The sequence below is a fragment of the Folsomia candida genome, unplaced genomic scaffold, assembly GCF_002217175.1.
Source record: "Folsomia candida strain VU population unplaced genomic scaffold, ASM221717v1 Fcan01_Sc003, whole genome shotgun sequence".
In the NCBI taxonomy this organism is placed as follows: Eukaryota; Metazoa; Arthropoda; class Collembola; order Entomobryomorpha; family Isotomidae; genus Folsomia; species Folsomia candida.
Window position 1 is genome coordinate 6690760 of NW_019091195.1, and position 21836 is coordinate 6712595.

The following is a 21836-nucleotide window of genomic DNA, read 5'->3' on the forward strand; positions in this document are numbered from 1 at the left end:
TGTCCAAAGTTTTCTGTGTTGAATAGCAGTGAAATTAGCATCTGGGATGTCCACCTCGATCCTTTGGGAAGGTGAGGGCACGTCTTTGAATCGACTAAAAAAATGAGCTGGTGAAAGAGGTGTCAAAATTCACCAATTCAAGCTTTATAGCGTCGACCAGATTTTGAGGTTTGATAGCGTGTGCTGAAAAATTTTGAGCTTCACCATTGACCATAAATGTTTATTGGCATGCTATGCGATGATTATGTAAGGCAAATCAACAATTAAATGTCCTTTGTTCTAAACCAAATCCTCAATAACTTTGATAGGGGCATAAAATCACCTTTCTATTTGAAAATATAATTATTCCCCAACGCTTATTTCCTTCCGCCACCATCAAATTCCAACCCAAAATGTCGCAGTAATAGTTTTTGTACATCATTACTTCGGCTGTATCAAAATTGATGACGCCCTTCCACTACTTGACGCCCAAACAATTTGGTTTTCACCAATAAAATCAATGGTTAGCATACGGTCGTTGGGTTTGTCAGCGTCTCTTTGCTAAATCCATATTCCACTGGTCCCAATTTGAACCAAACATGTTGATGTTGACGTCGCTGAACAGTATCAGGAGTTTCTAACGTTTAGCCATCCAATCATCATGCTTTTCAGCCCATTTAGAGCTGTCTACAGTATAGCCCTTGCGGAGAAACGGATTTCTCCATGTTGCTCGCTATTCAAATTCATCTTAAGCTATCCGATTCTTTATAATTCGCACAGAAACTCGAAGATTATATTCTTCCCTCGTTTCCAAGTTGATTTTTGGTGAAGGTTACCATGGAGTCATTGGCTTTTGCAGAAGTTGCCGTGATCCGTCTATAAGCGCGTGCTCCGTGTCTATGAAAAACCTGTTAAATTCTATATCATCATTATCATCCCAAATTTTTTGCAGCTCCAGACTATTCTGGCAACTGTACCATTCTTAATGGGTAGTTAATCGGAAATTCTTTGGTGTCGAAGCCTTTTATCATCAAAATTAACCAATTTTTCCCCAAGGACGGGGCTAAGATGTTTTTGAGTCAGTATGAGCTAATATTGATAACAGACAAGCTGTCCAGCATTGCAAAAATGTTATTTATCAAAGAATAGTACATCATATAGTGGGTGAAGAAGGATTTAAGGGGATGTTTTTAAAAATTACACTGAAAGTACCAAAAAGTCAAAGGGTGTAAAGACTTTTTTCCTGTCCGAATTTTAGATATAATTCCACCGTGTCGTTGCTTGTGCCACACCGTCATTCAAAGTATGGTTCCGAAAACCTTGCATCATGATAAGTAATTGTGCGAAATTGCGGTTCATCCCCTCAAGGTTATCGAACAAGATGAGGCTTGAAGTAGAAAAAGCATGAGGGTATAATGACTTTCTGCCCATACTGTACCAACTACGGTCCGTTTATTTACGATACGACCCACGACGTCATCATTGCAACGCTATTAAGGAGTATAAAATTGTATGCAAAAATAACCACAACTTGCTCTGACCCGGGCCATATCTAGTCTACACTTTTTAACAGTTGAAATCATTCATTGAGAATGAAATATACTATGTAATATATATAATATATTCATATGTTTATCAGGAAAACTTTAATTCATTATGGGATTATGATTATAGGATTCGAAGTTTTCATACGGATCACTGATGCTATCAGTTTAGCTTTCTCAGAGAAAGCTAAAAATTCAGGAGTAACCTGCAGAATCTTGTATGTAGTATAGGTACATATGTACCATGTACGTACTACATATAATATTTTGCATGATATAATCAACATTAATAAAACACTCGTACTACGTACATATGTAGAAGTTGCTATTGACTGGAAAGTATTTAAGCATGATGGAATTTCTGCCCGCCAAAAACATGTGCCCACGTGATTAACATTGCAAGCGGGATGAAATTCAAATCAAATTCATCACGCTTAAATATTGTCCAATCAATAGTGATGATAAATGGACACCAAAAATTATCTGTAATTTTATATCTCCATGCTTGACATAGACATAGGCTATGGAATCAATTCGAGTCCTCTGTACAACTAACGTTCTAATAAATACATCCTTGATTCGATTACTTAAATTTCTCGTGATTCATACGGACATCTTTCTGTTTGTATTGGCCGTTCTTACTTTTAGTCTCAATTCACACACGGGTTACTCCACGAGTTATGGTACTGGATCTGATGTCGAAAATCGATTTTTTTGAAATCCTTCAAGTATGTGTTGGAGGACCTTAAAATATGCAGAAAAATCAGTTTCCCCGAACTTTTGAAGTTTCAATAGGGCTGATAGGAGGGGGTGTGGCTTCCGTTGAGATACCACCTTTATGCAGCCGCTATTTCACGCAGGGACTCAAAATTTCACATGTGGGTACCATGGGCCAATACAATTGCGGGTCTTTTTCTCTTTTTTTGAAATTAGGTCATAGTGACCGTTTTTAGGTCAAAATGTGCATAATATCTAATTTTTTGTAAATCGTCTCACATAGCCCCGTAAATGGGGCATCATTAGAAAGGTCTTGGCAAGAGGATTCAGAATATATATACTTTGTAGGGTGTATGACCACCCCCTGGCAGAAAAATGAAGATTTTCAATTTCCCAGATTTTAACACAGCGGCAGATAGGAGAGCTAACAGAGAAATAGATGGCAAAAACTCAAAAATATTGTTCTGCCTCTGGAACTCCAGGGAGTGGTCCCAGACCCCATAAAGTAGATATATTCTTAATCCTCTTGCCGAGACCTTTCCAATGATACCCCATTTGTGGGGTTATGTGCGACCTGACGTTTTCATACTTATTTGACATGCGGTAAATTTTGACCTGAAAACGGTCATCATGACCTAATTTCAAAAAAGAGAAAAAGACCCGCAATTGTATTGGCCCATGGTACCCACATGTGAAATTTTGAGTCCCTGCGTGAAATAGCGGCTGCGTAAAGGTGGTATCTCAACGGAAGCCACACCCCCTCCTATCAGCCCTATTGAAACTTCAAAAATTCGGGGAAACTGATTTTTCTGCATATTTTAAGGTCCTCTAACACATACTTGAAGGATTTCAAAAAAATCGATTTTCGACATGAGGTCCATTACCATAACTCGTGGAGTAACACACACAAATGCTGGCGTTAATTTGCTATGCAGAAATTCGTCGAGGAAAGATGTATAACGCCCAACAGGGTAGATCCAGTTGATCTTCGGGTGTATCTGTTGAGTCATCGAGATTGGCGTCTCCCTCTCTTCCTAAGGTTGGATTTACAGTCTCGTTTGACCGGACTCTGAAATCGAGGATAGAGTTTTACAAGGGACCTGGCCATTTTTATTTTGGCGTTCAAATTATTCAATTTCGTATGACTTGTACTTCTTTTATTTTTATTTTGGCGTACAAGTCTTACGAAATTGAATAATTTGAACGCCAAAATAAAAATGAGTGATGTGAAATAATAAAATAATTCGACTGTTCGGCTAATGTAATTGTGGATTCATCCATTATGGGAGGAGCAGCTGTACACCTTGGCCAGTTCCCTTGTAAAACTCTATCCTCGATTTCAGAGTCCGGGCAAACGAGACAGTACCTCGGCCTAAAAAGTGAGAGGTGGAGTTGACGATTGGAAACTTAATTTCTTTTGCGTCTGGCTAGGTGTACAGATACAAATTCGCACCTTTGTAACTATTCCCAAACATTGTGCTTCGATTATGGATGTTTTTACTAGAGCCATACAGTCAATCACGTATATGCATACGTGTACCTACAAGATAATAAATCTGCCCACAATCTACGTAGCTTCATTCAGTTTTACTTTTCAATGAGTAAGCTACAGGGGCATGAGTCATACGTTATGACGTATTAATTCATAAGTATTCATCCTCAGTGCAGCGATTTTGTCGGTTAACAAAATATCACTACGTAGTTTATCACAATATTCGTAATTTACAATGTGATTTGTTAATCTGGAAATTGTTATGCTGTATTCGGCATTGAGTTGGGTTGACTATCCAATTACGAATATGTATGATGAACCAAATGGTCATTTTTCAAATGTCATTCCATTACCTGATTTACTTTAAATTTGTGGTTGGGGGTGGCGGAGCAGAATGCACCAGGGACCAGGTCATGTCAAACATGACGATACATACATAAGTATGTTCATCCGAACTGTATAACAAGGCGAGGAACACAAAATACTGCTGCTCACTTTGCCTCTTTTCACTTCTTCTTTTTGCATTATTAATGAGTGGCAAATGACATTTCCTCTCATTTTCCACATAACAAACGAGTAGCAGCCAAACATAACAGATCGGGACACGCTGCATAAAATTAGTCCCTTTTGTCCTTGTCCACCCTTTTATCTATAATGTAGCACCGCATTACATTTCGTCCACTACAACTCCTCCACATCCACATCTCTCATGTCTCCTCGAGTTTCTACTAAAAGTCTTCATCTTAAACAGGCCGTGTGCACTGTGGTTGGTAGCTTTCTCCGTGCTTTCTCCTCTATTCTGGACCAAGGCAGATATGTAAATGTGTATACATAAGAAGATGCGTCCACATACATGTCGTGCTGGTCGACTTTGACTTGCTTTCTGCTTTGTTCCAGATAGTGGGAGAATTATTAACTTTGTTTGCAAATTTTGTCTTCCATTACTTTTATCATTTATTTTAATAAGTGTATGTACGCTGTATACGCCGCATTATTTATAATGTGTTATGGCCTATTAAAATAATACATTTATGCAAATCACGGCAGTGGCACGTAAACTATATTTTTTACGCATTATTCTTCTAAAAATAAGCTTACTAATACTATACACAGACTTTTGTTGGGCACAATAATGGGTTAAACTTTATTCAGTCGGAATACATACATCACTTGTTGAAGGCATGCAAGGTTGGATATAATATGATACTCGACTGTATCAAGTGATCTCACTCAATGACAATGTTTAGACCAACAAGGTTTACCTTACCAACTGTGTTAAGACTTTGGCATCCAAACACGCCGAATGCAATGCAAGTCGACGTGAGTCGTCTAAAAAAGTGGTTTGCATTAGAATTCACCTTGTCGAACGAGACGGGTGTAAGAATAGGACTCATCTCACCCACCCACGACAGTGGATTTCGGAAGACCTTTGTGGATGAGAGCTGGAAAATCCTGTCGCAAAAGAAGCATGGCGCAGGAAATCTCAATCACGTAAGAGAAATTGAAAAGCTTTTTAGAATTTCCTCAATTCTCATATGGTAATGGGGCTTGAGAATGAATACAAGATGAAAGTGGAACTTGTTAGTAACCACAAGAGAACGCTGATCGGTAACGAGGTCGTCAACTTTGAAATGGGATAAGCTTTGAATTGAAACCTGGATGTTCAGGTATTCATATTAAGAATAAGGAATAAGGTTGTCTCAACCAACCCAACCACCACCAGACCAGAGATGCATACAAGTAACTGATAAATATCCAACAAAAATCAGGCGGCTCGGTCGTAGCTCTGTTCGTCCTAAGGGATTCTACATAAAGCATGCGACCGAAGTTACTGCAACTTCTATTGACATGAGAAAGGGGGGAGGGGGCTCTTTTTACGTCAAAGTTGGGAAAATCTCCCAAAAAATATGGTTTTATCTACAATGCGTTACATATGACTATCGCTCTCCTTTGTTTTGCATTTCTGGTTTTGGAATAAATGCGGTGGCGCAACACCACTGGTGCCTTGGGTCCTCTGTAATATTTAGAAGAATCATAAATGCAGCCTCATGCTCTGATCACTTGTTAGAAAAATTCAGGAAGCAGTCTGTACATACTGCGAGTACATGTACTTCTTTTCCCTTCCCTGTTGCACGTATTGTAAAACTGGGTTGTGAAACTATACTAGAGATATTTTATTATATTCTAACGTGGATAATGGCACCAGTCAAAACCCAAGTACAATATTGATGGCGAGGTCGATATTACATATTCGAAACTGCTACTCATACACACCAAGGCAGAGAAAATTACACTTCTTATTTTCCATTTGAAGCAGTCATGACCAAGATGGAAAAAGATATTGTCTCCAACTTCTCTCCATTTCATTTAGATTGCATGAATCATGAGTCGTGCGGTTGACATCCAATTGTAAATATTCCAATGATTTATTGCCCTCCACTTAATCCTCTCCCTCCCACCTTTTTCCAGTGCTGGTTGTGGTGAACTAAATGGAAAAATGTACATAGAAAATCTGAGCTGTCCTTTCCTTACATTGCATTGCACTGCTTACACACATATTTCTCAGAATACAAACAAACTTAAATTTACATTATATACTTTCAAAATTGAGTGGGCAATTCATTGAATAAAATTCCGTCCGTCCGCCAACACCTGTCAAAAATCTGAGTTTACATTTCAAAAGTGGACCTAAAAAAGGCTAGGAAACCAAAGTACTTGTGTATGGATTTACTTACGTGCTTGTAGAGGGGACTTGGTGGTGGGTGGGTTTGATTGAAGTACAGATGAGCTTATGAAATTTAGTTGAGATTCATTCATTCATTCATGAAGCCGAAGACAGTGTCAATCGAACCACTATCTGTTGGGAGTGCAATTTGGGCAGGGGAAAGCAGTATAATACGAAAGCAGGAGGAGAAAGGTAAACTGTTTCCTTTGACTTGAGGTTTGAAGTGCTTCAACTTCAAAGTGCTGGGAGCTACTTGTGAGGAGCAACCAAATTGGAGTAGCCACGACCACTTTCTCATTCCAAACCAGCCCCAAATCCTGGCTTTCGGTTTTTCTGTACTTCTTCACTCCTTTCCCTTTTGCTGCTGGACATGGGAGAAGGTAAGAACAAACAAAGTATGGCCGTCGTCCTGTCCGTACGTACGTAGGTAGGCAGGCAGGCACACGTACATAACAAGCTCAAGGAGAAACATGAACTTGTAAAGGATAAATTTAACTTGTTCATACGACGTACGGGGGCTGAGATTATGTCTGCCGGGATGCGACTAACCCCGATAATCCTTTTGCTCAAAGTGTGCCAACTTTTTCAATTTATATGGAAAATCACAGCATCAGAATTTATCCGAACAGAATGTACTACTTTTATTGGACAAGGAAACAGTAATTCTGTGTGCACTGGTTGTGGTAGATTTAGACTATAAAATGAAACCGTTATGAGATTGATAGATGAAAAGAAATAAGTGTGCCGTCTCATTCTTTTACCCAGAGATGAAGAGTCAGAGGAGCACATTCGCTTTACTCGTTTTTGTTCAACAACTACACAATAACTACGCTATAAACAAAAACTCTGCACATTTATAACTGGCAGAAATCTTATAGTAAATCTGTATGTATGAATGGCTATACAATCTTGCGGCAGGATTGATAGTTTGGTATTTTCGATTCGAATGATGCCACAGTAATAAAGAAATTCATCGTTTTTGTCAACACATCATGAACGACTGCACACATTATGATGTTATACTGCTTCATATTACATACATCGACTCCAGACAGAGAGAAAGTGACGGGAAAATACTCACAATCGTTCACTTGTTGATGCTGTTGAGTCTGGTTGCTGATGTAGTATTTATAATGTGTATGTGCTTGTCATAAGTATTTTCACTATAATTTGATCCTGTTGCACTTGTTTTGTGTATAGTTAAAGTTTGCAAAGACCAATGATGAATTAAAAACACTTTTCCTTCAGCTTTCACATGGGACTAACTGCATTTTGCATGCAAATGACGTAGATGCAAATTACCACGAGTATAATTTGTGCCCTGTTCTTCTCTCCGAGGACTTGACGGCTTTCCTCTTCTCTTACTTCTCTTCATCCGCCTCTGTTGGCATGTGGATCGCAGTAGTCTCGCTCTCTCGTATTTAGTACGTCTATACCGGAACAATAATGCAAAGATGATGGAGAAAGCAGGGCATGAGATACAAGTGAAATGGGCGCTCATATAGTGCTCCTATGCTGGCATACAGCCACTAGAAATTACATTTTTTCTACGACTTGCCGTGTTAAAAAGTTGTAAAGTTTGTCACATAAAAGAATGTTTTATATGTACCATGAAAGTGAAAGCACTTTTGAAGTATGAAGTATGTAGCCAACACGGGTGTAGGAAAACAAGGCATTTATACATACTTAAATACAACCATTCTTTCATCAGAATACACTTCACGGGTGTCTTTCATGTTTTCTCAGTTCATCAAGGTGAACGCAGTTGTTCTCATTATTACCTCATGTCGAAGCTTAATTTGTTCTAGTCACATGGCCGACGAAATAAGTCTGTCTGCTAGTTTTGACGAGATAAGAAACAACTCGGAGGAGGGGACAGGAGGTCGTGATTTAGCCGTGGGAAAAGAGATTAATTATGATATAGTTTTTCCCGTTGGAAATCCTGATTGAATCTCTTTCTCAAAGAGCTCGGCTCGTGGGTTTGTTGATTGTTTTCTTTTGTATAATGGCTTTGTGAGGCATATCACCGAGGTCTGTGCGGCACGAATTAAGCGTAGATGTGCGCCGCTTGTCATGATGTGCATTGTCTTGCCATGCATGATACATAAATAAATTTACGAGGATAAATCTATTAGCAGATCTGCTCCAATAATTCGTTCGTTTTACTACTTCTTTCATTTTTTGGTAGTGCATTATTGATGAAAGAAAGCGTCTCGATCTGATTGAATCAAGTCAAATAAGTATGAGCTGAAGAAGAAGGAGCAACAAACATTTGGGCAATCCAATAATGCAAGCAGCTTGTAAGTTAATTTTATTCATCTAATCGCTAACAATATAATTTACATATGTATGCGTATACACACGGACACACGCAAAATACCTCTTTTAATATTTAACTACTCTGATTACTACCATTTTAAATACATGCAGTGGCATTAAGTATCTTAATTCATACTATGTACAAGTTAGCACCAAAGTATCACCTTTATGCTAATAATCAAAGCAGTTAATAATTTTATCATCAAGATTACACATAGTAAAACTACATATTTATCACAATTTGGCCTTAATTAAGTTGTGTTCCTGAATGACAAAGAAGAAGTATTCCCTGTCAAACTGAAATTAAAGCTACAGAGAAGACAGGGATTTTGTGTCACGCACAGTTGCCTGCACATTTTCAAGTTCCTTTACAAGTATTCTACTTAATTTCAAATTCGTGTTAAACAACAATTAAAGCTCATCCTATCGCGCCAAAACCAAAGGCCAACTAAAAATGGACATTGATTACCGAGTTGATAGATAGAGAGTCGTGAATTCTTATTAATTACATGCTACACACTGATAAATATCTCTACAGTCTACTGCAGTGTATCATAAATAGGAGGACATTGATACGGAACATACAGCCTGCGCTTTGATACTAATATGCACAGGAACTTGAACAAACCTAATTCAAGTGGATGTTGAGTGAGACGTTGTATTGTTGGGTGAGACGTTGACAAGTGAAGGAGGTGCAGGAGACAGGCTTGGGACAGGAGGATGCTAATGGGGAAAGAGAAAGTAGGTGCAGTTAGGTAGGCGTGGAGGGTCGGAAGAGAAAGGAAACCCCAGCAACAAACTGACTTGACTGAGGAGTAAATATACAAGTAGCAACAGGTATACGCACAACAAATGCCATCTGCTCTACTTAAGCGTCTAATCATAAACCTGGCTTATTACGCCTACTTGAGCTAATATGCGACTACTTGAGGAGAGTTTACCCACTTTTATGCAACCTGCCTTCATCATCGGAGAAGAGCCATTATTCTTACAATCATACCGAATAATTCCATTCCTCGCTCTTCAGAGTCCTTCACCTAATCTGCTGCCACTTCTCCTTTCTCCCCAATTCGCCCACACTCCTCGTCCTCTCCTATGGCTATGCATGACTTGAAGCAGGAAGCATGATGAGGAATAATGTCACGGCTAAAATAGTACTGATTAGTTCACATCATCACTCCATGCACACACGACAACGACGAGAGTTATTTAACCTTTTGTAAAAGAGATGAAGTGAAAACAAAGAGACTTTGTTGACAAGGAATGATGTTTGACTTAGGAGGACTACTTGTGACTGACAGACTCACAGGTTTTCATGCCCCTTGGATTATAGTAAGTAGTACTAGGTGAGTGCACGAAAAGTGAGGGAGGATTTTATTAAATGGTCCCATTTGGACCGTCACACCCCTTCAAAAAGGAACCCCACGCTAAGCTGGTTGCGCTAAATAATCCACAAGAAATCTTTTTTTGATTGGATTTTCATAATTTTCGCACTTTCGTAATCCTGGATAGTTACTTTATCATAAATAATATCAAGCCCAATTTTTAAAAATTTTTTCAGTATTTTCTAAAATTTCTTGACCCATTTCAGGCATGTCTTCGAAAAAAATCAAAATTTCAAAAAAGTTTAGTTTTGATATAATAAAGTAACTATCTAGAATCAAATAAACGCTAAAATTACGAAAAGCCTATCTAAATTGTATTTTTGGTGGAGATTTTAATGAGCAAAAATTAGGTCTTTTTAAAGGGCGTGAGTGGCGTTCATTTGAGTGGGCGTGGTGGGCGCAAATGACGCCATGAATAAAACCCTCCTTGATAGACTCCCCTAGTATTCCCCTAGTACTCCAAAAGGGAATCAAAATCTATGATTCTGTCAAGTTGTTCTCCTATATTGACACAGGGTGACGAGGAGAGGTGGTGCAAAATAAGGGGCTGAAAAGGTTGAAAACTACTTAAACTCTGATACACATAAGAAATGGGAATTATGTTGGAATTTCGACTTATGTATTTACGTCTGATTGGGAGAGATTCAACAGTTGAACGACGACTACATAGATCACAATAAGTCCAAAAGTAGAATTCCAGCACATTTGACAGAAAGAGATTATACAAACACAAATGAACTTTGGGCTGTTGACTACTTTATTTATGATACATATATCTAAATATGTGATGTTGATACTAATATCAGCAACCCTTAATTGTCATCCTCTCCTAATCTTTGCGACTATTTGTTGTTTGTATTTGCTAGCTTAGCTTCGTACAGCATGCATATACTTAAACTTTCTAGTTTTGAGTAGTTTAATCCGATAGACATTTGTTTCACTTATGTAATACCTAATTTAGCTACAGCAGACTAAGGATAAGTATTTGGAGCTTATATAACTTAACATGTTTGGCAGATATATATTCTACATTTAATTTTAGTGGCATTTATAATCATGCTGCAATTTGTATATGTATTACACTGACTTTTATATATTTAAATCTACAGAACAGCATGCTTCTTACACATGATTGTGGTGTTTATTCATCATAAAATCCGAGCGAGTCTTGATGGTCGGCAATGTCGAGGTCGAAGGTGAAGTCGTCCGTGTCGTCGCCGGTGGTGACCTGAAGGAGGCAGTCCTTGCTGACCGGACTTTCATTCCCCACCACGTCCGACCCCTCGCTCTCCTTCTCGTCACGAACCACCTGCAGGACGAGGGATTTTTATCATTGTCGAAAAAACGTGGGTCGCTCCTCTGATAGAAAAAATTGTCAAAACCTTACCATTCCCGTGAGAGCAACGATGTAGTTTTTGGCCAACGTTAAGGTTTCTAATTTGGACAGCCTACGGCCTTTAGTTGCCACATGAGGGATCACCTCACGAAGAGACTGTAATGTAACAAAAGTAAACATCATTAACTTCATCTCTGTTGGTCGCTTATCTCTCCCTCTCTCCACCTCCGCCCTTATCATCATCTGCATCCCTGTGTCCGGCTCGTCTATCACTAAAAATATTACTTTTGTTGCAAGGCTGTCCATGTACAAATACGAATGTACGTCGTGGGTTTGGATGTGTGTCGCTGGTAGACTTGGGAAATAATGCCCTCCTTTCACCCTCTCTCTGGTGAATTCCAAGGTGTGGTGTATGTATTTGACCACACGTCAACCGACTGTAATAAACCTCGGTTGGTCGTTGTAGTTCAGATTTACAATGTTGAATATGTTTAACCACCGGTGAGCAAATATAGCGAGATGTTAATCTTGTCTGCTCCTTGTGCGAATAGGTTAATTTAGCGAATCGATCATCATCATCATGGTGAAGGTCATTCTTCATACGAGGAAAGAGATCTACACCAAGAGGGATATGGCACGCTGGCGAATACAGCTTTCTCCGCCTATCAAATGGACTTTGTCAGCCTATTAAACTTTGAATGAGTAATGAACTAGCAGGAGCATCCTCCTTCTCCTACTCTCGTGCTGGTACAGTAATAATAATGACCGTAATATGAGCTCTGGGTGATAAACTATAAATTTTAGGGAGGCAGGGCAAAGTGAAGCAAAATCAGTTTCACTGTCATTAAATTGATCCGAAATCTCAGTGTTCATTCAGTATTCAGAGACATGGATGGATTTGCTAGATGGAGGTTCGTTGCAGATAGAATTTAGAATCTTTTTTGGACCTCATTGCCACCAGCTCGTCGTACAACTCACAACGTACAGGACCAGATACAGAGATACAGCCTGCTTTCTCCTCTTTCACCAAAAGCCACATTTTCCCTCGGCTCATAATATTCTACGCCAGCCTAGTTCCGCTCACTCCTTCCAAACAAAGTGGATGAGGAGGAGGAAGGTTAATTCACCAACGAATATTGCTAACTTTACAGAGGCTTAGTTCGGTTTCCTTTCTGGTGTCACGTTACATATGCCTCACCGACATATTCGTAGGCCAGTCAGAGTAGTCGGAACAATGCCCCTGTGTAAATTATTGGGCCCAGTACCATTGTTTGGCGGCTTTCACTACAAGGCATAATTCCATACGTATGCAGCTGAGGAATAACAAGCACAGCTTTCTTTCTTTTTATTGTGACTTCCTTCGGATGACAAACTGGATTATACTAAATCAATACTGGTCATTGAGTTCAATGGTTCTGGCAACAGGCATTTTTCCTTAGTTTGTGATAAGGTAATACTGGTTTCCACAATGAATAAGAATATATGTATTTAAGACTAGTTAGAACTTTAATACAAAATGAAATTAATTGTGTTGCATAACTTTATACTATACTTACTATTGTTAGTACATCTAAAGTCAGTTGCTGCCCTATATCTATAAATATCTGCAAACGATACAACGAGCTGGTTTATGCATAATGCGAAGAGTTAGCAAGGTGGCATTTGTAGGAAAGCTGTGGTCTTGTGGCTTGCGGCATGCCTCATCCACAACTTGATGGAATAACGAACCCTGAAATAGCCAGCTACTTGATATTTGAATAACTAGTTAGTCTTACATTCAATCATTTGACATTCACATATTTCATAAAATCAACATTTACTCAGAGTATTGGCAACCTAGTCTCTTTCTGGAAAACTTGAATTACCATAAATTTCACACCCGCACTTTACAACTTGAAACTAATTAATTTTGTATTGTAAAGGAGCAAAAATCAAACAAAAATAAACTACGCCATGAACATATCAAGTAAGTAAAATTTCAAATTCCAAATTATCTCTTTTGACTAAACAATACAATCAAGCCAATTCAATCGACAACATACAAACTAATCCCACGCAGGTTGCAAAGTTTTTTTTTTAGTTTCCAATTTTCTACATAACCAGGTAGGTCCCTGCAAAATATAAAATTCTGGCATAAATTGCAAGCCTACGTCATTTGTACTAATTGAGTATTACAATAGCTTTTATCTTAATTCGTGCACTATTGAATTATTGTTGATAATTATATAACACGGATAATTCCACTCCTAAATATGATTAGCCTCAGTTGACCAACTTTTGTTGAATTCATTTATTGGACCATTCTCATGAAATTCATTCATTGCCTTCAAATCCAGTTCATTTTGTTGGACAACTGCTGCTCGTGATGGGAAAAGGCTGGTTTGTTGGCCGAGGTGAAAGGAGACAAAGCAGAGATTAGCCTCTCGCGTGGGTCATGCCATTCGCATTTGGTTTCTACAATCAGGAGCAGGAAAGGGAAGCTCAAAGGAAACTTGTTAAATTAATTTAACCATTGTTTGGGTGGTGTGACTGTTTCCACCTCGCACTGGCAGTAGCAATATGTAATAATGTTCTCTTGTCAATTCTCGGTTTGATTTTATCCCTGCTACTGCCAGGAGTTAATTATAAGTTTCCGCTCTGAGGCAACATGCGAAGTACAAACAGAAAACACCAAGTTAAACCCATACCCAACCACACCACCAACCACTTTGCTTCTCAACAAAAGGTGACGAAAACGACAGAGGAGTGCACGTACATATAAACTCCACACATCGGCCAAGTCATGACCAAATGCAATGTTACAAATAACGAGATGTATATGAGATTTCATGGATAAATCGTTCAACCCCAACGGTGCCCCAATTCTGATTCTGACTAATCAAAACTATTGTTTGAGATGCAGTCAACAAACCTAAATTTATGTAAATATTTAGTAAATGTTTTCCACGTGCATTGCAATTGTATACTCGCAGCCTATGTATCTGAAGCAACAATTTGCATGGAATTTGTCGCCAACTTGACATTGCCGTGCTTGTGGGTGTATTCTCCTCATCCTCGCAAGCAGGCAGGATGAAGGGAATACTGCCACTTTGTGATTAGCTTTCTCTCTTTACGTTGACTCATCAAACTGTAGGAATTCCAAATGCATTAAAACTGGGTCCATAATTTATGCCTTTCACTTTGGTGTGTAGTGCAATCGCTATTTCCCACACACTTTCTACCAACTCAATGCGAGGTGTACGGATGTGTATGTAACAGAGATAAGTAAGATTCCAAAGAAATAATTCACAAGTCAGAGGAAAGTTGACCAAAGTCTTGAAGCAGTTTTATACGCAATGCTCCTTCTTAATTCAAGAGCCTTCAACCACTCTCCTTTCTCTCCTTGCAAGTGGTGTAGCATTAATGACATTAAATAAGGGTGTCTTAAGGTCGCCAGATTAAAGTGGTGGTTGGTGAATAGGTCACTTCCTACTTACTGTAGTTCATAGGGCAGAGATAGTGATTGTGTGACGATGTGCCGAAGCAAGTAGGGCATTTGGAGACATGATGGCAGGCAGATTAAAATTTTAAAATGTCACGAATTACATAAAAATGATAAAAACCCAAATTATCTGTGAATCTAGAACTACCAATTTTTGGAGGCTTGTGACTTTGCATTAACGCATCATTGCCACCAATCTTGGAAAAGTTAAGGGTTAAAATAAGTTTTACCGAAAAGGCTTGATTAAGCGAGTGCATTCTTAATCTTTCTCTCTCATTGCTCTCCAGTCGTCGCAGTGTCTTCTCTCTTTGACTCAAATTCAACTTCCTCCTTCCCACCGGATTCTTTTTCCTTGTAGCGTCCGTAACGTCACCAGTCGTTGTCACCTCGCCATTGGGATTATCCACCAGTCGCCCATTCGTCACACTTACAGTCTCCGCCAGAAGCATGGTGTCTTGTCCGCCGGGGGGTGTGGTAGCCCCACCACTACTGCTCCCAATCACGTCCACTGAGATCTGACTATTATTGTTCTCATTCGGATTAGTGCCATTGGGGCATCTGCTGCTCTCATCTTTGAGGTTATTGACATGAGCTGGTGTTAACGTCGTAAGGTTGGGCCTACTGCTTGGATTATGGTCATTGCTGTTGCTTCCGGTAGTGTCGTTGTTGGTGAGATGATTTTGCGGATGCGGATTCTGGTGGTGGGTGAGTCCTGCGCCAAGTATTTGGATGTCGGTGGTAATGAGGTGATTTTGATGATGGGGGGATATGCTTTCGACTGTGGTGGGGTGTAAGGTTATCAAGCTGTATAGATGATGCTGACTGCTGTTATCTGGCTCATCTCCACTCGTATTGTTCGTATGCATTGTCGCTGTTGAGGATGTTGTTGATGAAGAATCACTCAGGTAGAAATCGCTCGATTCGTCCAACATTTTCTCCAGTATTCGCATCAGGAAATCTTGATTTAAGAAAGAAGCGACTACACGGAAATGCAACAAAGTCGCTCAATCGTGGTTTCTTGTTAAAATTCTAATATTTCGGCTCAAGAGCTAACTCTCGGATTGAGAGCGAGCAAATGAAGAAAATGTTTTACAAGAAGAAGAGGCTGCTGGCTGTGGTTGGGTGAGTGTGTGTGTAGTGGATTTGGAAATGACTTTCACCCACTTGTCATCTTCCCCTTGGCACAAATGGGTCGTGGTTTAACTCTGTTAATGTATGGGTGGTGCTCGGCTACCTCGGGTTGAGTGGTTCAATGAAAGGATGACGTCTATTTAAATTCAAAACTTTACAGTCTTTTGGCTCCTTCAAACGTGCGTGAGATCCGTCCTTTGCTGATGATTGGGTAATTTTGATTGCTGCTTTCACCACAACTTCACCTGCAATATAAATTGAATCAAGATTATTTTAAATAAATTATAGTCTACCAACTAACTGCTTGATTTGACAATAAAAAAAATGAGACAATGTGACGCGATGCGATGGAGATGAATGATTCTCAAGTGTCCTTAAATTAATAAAATTGTTGCATAAAATAATTGGTAAATATGTGTATACAACCTGAACAACATTGAGAGTTGGTGCAGGTGACGTTGTCTTACATAAATTAACTACTTAACTCCCAGCCTAGTCGCATTATACCAACCACTGGCATGTACACATGCATACTTAATAGTGTATCGTGCCATAAAACAATTGGTAAAGGGTTTGATTTGGTTTCCACGTAAAATTGTCCTACCTGCATGAGTGTGCACCTAATGAAGAAAAATGGTCATGGTGAAGATTCCAGGAGACTCTTTGAAGCCTAGTCTTGCATATATGCAAATATGTACTATACACACTGCAGACTTTGTGAAAGAAAAATTGAGCGAAGGCAGAATGAAGCAATTGGGGAACTTTTCTCAGTTCAGTGAATCGATATTTTATAATAATTTTATGACATGTCCTTCAAACGCCGAGTCCCAAAACTTAAGCTTGAACAATCAATCAGCCCACAGATCTTCTTTGGTTACATGCAGATACTTGGAAGCAAGAGTTGGATAGTAAAAACTGTCATCTTGGAGAAGGAATCCTTCTATGTGCAGCTCAAATACATAATAAATTCCTGGTACACAGACTCCCATCAAACTCTTGTATGTATTCATACTTAACTTACTACTGCTGTTGCACATACAAAAGTATAAGTAGCGTCACATGTACAGTATCTATAAGTTGAGTTGAGTTGAGTTATTAAGTATTTTTAATTGTAATTCGATTTGTCAATGAGCTAACACACTGCTTGGGCAGTGCACATAAATAATATGGCTACAACTATACAATATAGCTCATAAGAAAAGTAGGGGTAATGGGTCTTGGACTTGTTTTGGAAGTACATACGGACCAATTGAAGCAATGAATTAATTTAATCATCTCTGGAAACTGCTCTCCCCTTTTGACCTTCTTGCTCCTTCCGTTTTAAGTTTTACCAGTTTGTATCCTTGTTCTACTTATTTCGAACCAAGTGCTCACTTGGCGTGGGTGAAGAATGTGGAGAAACCTTTAACATGGCTTGTTGAACCAGTTGAGCACTGACTGTTGAACTACCAATAAATCTCTTCAGCCCACTCTCTGATGATAAAGAGTGACTCCACCGCCTGAGCCTCCGGAAAAGCCAAGCACTTGAAAAAATAAGAGATGGGTGCAGGGTGAGTGTGGTGAATCCTTTCCTTATTCCTCAAATGGAGCCCTTCAACAACCCATGGACACATTACTGCATGTATTTTGGCTCCAGTGAGGAGCTCTGTTAACATTATTGCCCTTTCTTTGCTGGCCTGATACCCGTTTCTGCTGGAAAATCTGCTTCTTTTCAGAAAACGACTGGCCACTTTTCCCGTCCAGTTTGTTTCGTACAATGGCACAAAGCAACAGAATACAACTCACACTGCTCAATTCTCCCGAGACATTATTACTTCGTTTTATTACACATTTTATTTTGCCCTCCTACCCTTTAAATTCCGACCCTAAATTGAAGAATTCGTATGTGCGATGGAAAAAGTATAACCCTTGTATCTGCCTTCGATATAAAATGAAGGATCCCATCAGTCTCACCGAGTTGGTTCTATGATTGAATTTGCTGTGTAAGGGGTTGTTTCAGTGAATTTCTAAAATTCGTTGAAATTAGTCAGAAAATAAATCCACCCCATTATGACAAAGATTAGTACATAGATTAGTACACGCATAACTTGTCAAACTATGTAGATACGAGGAAATCAAAATCTACACTATTCAATAAAACCTGTTGACTATGTGCATACATACATACGTGTATTTATATATGTGAATGCGTACGTTATAATATTCTCATAACATACGGTATTTGTCGATGTGTATATTGTCGATACGGAAAATACGTAACATAATCGATATAGCGGAAAACTACATATTCTGTAAAAATTGCATAAGTAACAATATCCATGTATGCATGAATACATTTTCAACATAATTTATACCTCTGAATCGAAGGCTACTAAATCACAAGTTTTAAATGTACTGCATTACCCACAAATGTACAACTGATGGTTCATTTTTTCAATAAATACATATGCAAATATGTAGCCCCAATTATGTCGATTAAATCCTTAATACATATGGATATATGTACTAACACTATGATTATGGTGGCCACCTACTTTCTAGTGTCATTTATCTATATGAGCGTTGATTTCTATCACAAAACGGACCGATGTTCAGACAAAAAGCCTTAATTTTGCTTTGAGGCGGTTAATTGAAGTCATTCAGTCTTGTTCATTCTGAAGTAGACAAGCGAGAAAGGGATGAAATTGAGTTTTACTTATTTGTCGTTTGTGATTACTCCGTGCGATATACATTAGCTTATAAATTGCTGACATCTCCTTCAGCCTATTACCTTTCAATTAAGACAAAGGTTTTCCATGTTTCACTCTACAGTACATTACGGAGAACTTGAAAGTTAGTCATTATCAATGATCCTGCAATCTCATTCTAGCACAACCTTGAGCTCATTGTTGCATATCCTCTCATTTACGCAATTTACGGACAATCAATGGTTGCTAAACAGATAGCCCGTCGTGTGTGTATGCCCTGTTACTGTTGCATATTTTAGACATGCAAATATTTGGCGAGTATTTGATACATACATCACGACCCACCATACCTGGCTCGTGTTTTATAACTCTGTGGTCTAGTAAATTAAAAGTATCTCAAGACGTGTGTACCTTGTGTCCTTCAAGGATGACGAATGTGGCCAGGATGTGAATAAGCGGGTCTCGATATTTCTTCGCCTGGCAGAAAGAGAGAGAGAAAAAGAGGAGCTGTATGTGATCCCGAATTTGTTTATCCTCTTCTCCACCTCTCGCAGAGTGAGCGAGGAGAAAGCAACTCGTGCTCTTTTGACAAAGTGTTTCCTCACGTCATCATCATCTCCTCCTCCTCCTCCTCTGCTTCCCAAAACATGCAACAAAGTTTTCCTCCTCCTTCTCTTTGTTGTTACAAATATTACACGTGTAAAAATATATTGGTTTGTTCTTTGAGGAGAAAGTATCTCAATTCAATTCCTCGAAATTCTACTTATCCTTCCAGTTTTGTGTTCTTCAGGCCACTTTCTCCCGTATGTGTGTGTACATACGTGGATAGCGGGTAAGAGATTGACAGGAGAATTGACACTGACGAGGAAAAGGATGAGATGTTATCTAATCCAAGGGAAGATGGCGAAGATGAATTTCTGGGCAAATAGAACTTGACGGCGAGATGGGAATACAACAAAGGCGATGTCTTGCTGCTTTTTTATACTTTCAATGTCTCACTTTTCCAGAGCACTAGGCAATTCCGTATGTGCAAGGTTCCGTCCGAGGAAAGTTGCCTATTTTTGGTGGATGATCCAAATATATACAGAGTTTATGTATCGCTGTTGTTATTTTGGTTGCCGATTGCACTTGAAATAATGACAAAGCAATTGTCAGTTCGATCATGTAAACGAGTTTCTGGGAATAACTCTTCCAAGATTAGTCCACTGCTTGCGTCTTGGTTGGGTGTCAGTAACAATGGGGATCGGGGGAAGAGATGAGACAAAGCAGTGTGTACAGGATTTGGTTGTTACGTGGTAGTGGGAGTAATGTATTTTGAGTTGGTTGAAATGTTAATGTAATGAAATTACGGGTAGGACGAGCCGGGAGAAAGATACTTTCACAATGCACTTTCAACGGATCAAGTAAAAAATGTGAGCAACAACAAAAGAAAACGGATGAGATGATGAATTTCACCCCACTTGCTGTCTCACTCGTCACACCATCTCAATTCAAACTCTGGCTCATGAAATGCTCCTCTAAGCTCGGGCTTCGGCCGTGCTGTTTGTGTCGTCTTTTCAGTTTCGTCCTTTTCTTTAGATTCTTTCTCTCCTCCAAGTTTATGTGGAATAAACTTATTCTTTTTATTATTATTGTGCTCACATTACTCTATTTACTCCAGTTGTTTTAAGTTTGTGCACTCTTCGCGTGTCAAAAGTCTCGTTGTCACACAACTGTGTATGTAGACCGCCTTCTCCTTTGCTTCGTTTGACTCAATATTCGTTGAAAAAGTCAAACGTTCTCCACAAATATGATTATATTATGTATGGATGTGATACGTGGAGTAAATTATAACCATTTCCCTAACCCCCTCCCAAAAAACAGTAGTACTTGTTGATACTAGTGTATCCGAAGAGCAGTTGATATTGTGCTCAGCACTGTCTCAACTTTATGAGAATTGGAGCTTGTGGAATATGCAGCCCACCAGTTGATATTAGCAGGATGGGTTTCCCTGATGAAGATTTATTTTGTGAATTGAAGTAGGAATATGAGAAATGGTTTAGGCAGTAGTGCTCCCAACGAGGGAAATATTCGGAATGTTGGCGGAAAGATAATAGACTGTCCTTTACCCCTGCATCATGGAATAACCAACCGTGGAGAAAGCAACATCACTCTACATCCCACGACAGCAGCCAGCGTTTGGTGGAGCATGGGGCGTCTCGGAGTTTGCCCGGTTTTATCCAGCACCACACACACCGCACCACCACCACCACCGCACCGGAGGAGAAAGGCAGAGAGGATCCACAAGTTGGAGGAAAACTGTTGACTCTCTCTCATGTTATATATCAGGATGGTTCCCAGCAGCCAGAATTTCCGATCTGCTTTGCTTTCACCCAAGGAATACGTTCGTATGCGATGGAGAGAGAGAGAGTCTGCCTCAAGCGAACCACATATTCGCCTCGTGTTTTATGGTTGCAGTGGAGGTCGAAACGGGGTCCTCTTCTTCTGTTGCGTATTTCCCCACAAAATGAAACTCCTCTCTGGTCTTCTCTTACATATCGGCTTCCCACTGCCTGAAATTCCATTTCTCAGGTCGGCGTGGGTGGGTGGGAAGTGAGGATCAAATTCGCTAAGAATGAAACAACAGAAAAGACAAACTACAAGGAACGGAGGGACGGATTCGCTCTCATTCTTCAAAATGTTTTATTATTACGCTGCTTTATGTAAACTTTCGTTTTGGGCATAAGTTTAGCTCTAAACTTTTCGCAGAAGGTGCTTTCGAAGGGAATTTTTAAGTCCACCTTCTTTGCTTATATGTACGTATGCATATATGAGTATACGTATGTTTGTAGAATGCATAAATAGTTAGTTCTAGGAATAGACCAACGGCAAACTCTCCTCAACTGAATTTTTAATCAATGATGGCAGACCAATTCAACAGAGAATACAAATTCTTGCATTCCTTTTACAACCTAATACGGCAGGTAGGAGTTCCCTTCGAATCAGAGTAGTACATACTCGGTGGTTTTGGTAGCATTGTTAACATATTAGTCATGTGAGT

At 39.3% G+C, this 21836-nt stretch overlaps 1 protein-coding gene and 1 long non-coding RNA gene across 2 annotated transcripts; both read right to left on the reverse strand.

Moving 5' to 3' along the window:
* Nucleotides 1-5885: 5885 nt before the first annotated feature.
* LOC118435028 lies at nucleotides 5886-7198 on the reverse strand. Its single transcript, XR_004834439.1, has 3 exons — nucleotides 6468-7198; nucleotides 6331-6384; nucleotides 5886-6217 (listed from the first exon to the last, which is right to left on the reverse strand). It is a non-coding gene; the product is annotated as an uncharacterized LOC118435028 (long non-coding RNA).
* Nucleotides 7199-8742: 1544 nt separating this feature from the next.
* Nucleotides 8743-16232, reverse strand: LOC110846892 (protein dimmed). Its single transcript, XM_022093731.2, has 3 exons — nucleotides 15209-16232; nucleotides 11549-11653; nucleotides 8743-11470 (listed from the first exon to the last, which is right to left on the reverse strand). Exons 1-3 carry the CDS (start codon nucleotides 15926-15928, stop codon nucleotides 11303-11305), a joined length of 993 nt encoding a protein of 330 aa, XP_021949423.2. The 5' UTR covers nucleotides 15929-16232; the 3' UTR covers nucleotides 8743-11302.
* Between the last annotated feature and the right edge of the window lie 5604 nt (nucleotides 16233-21836).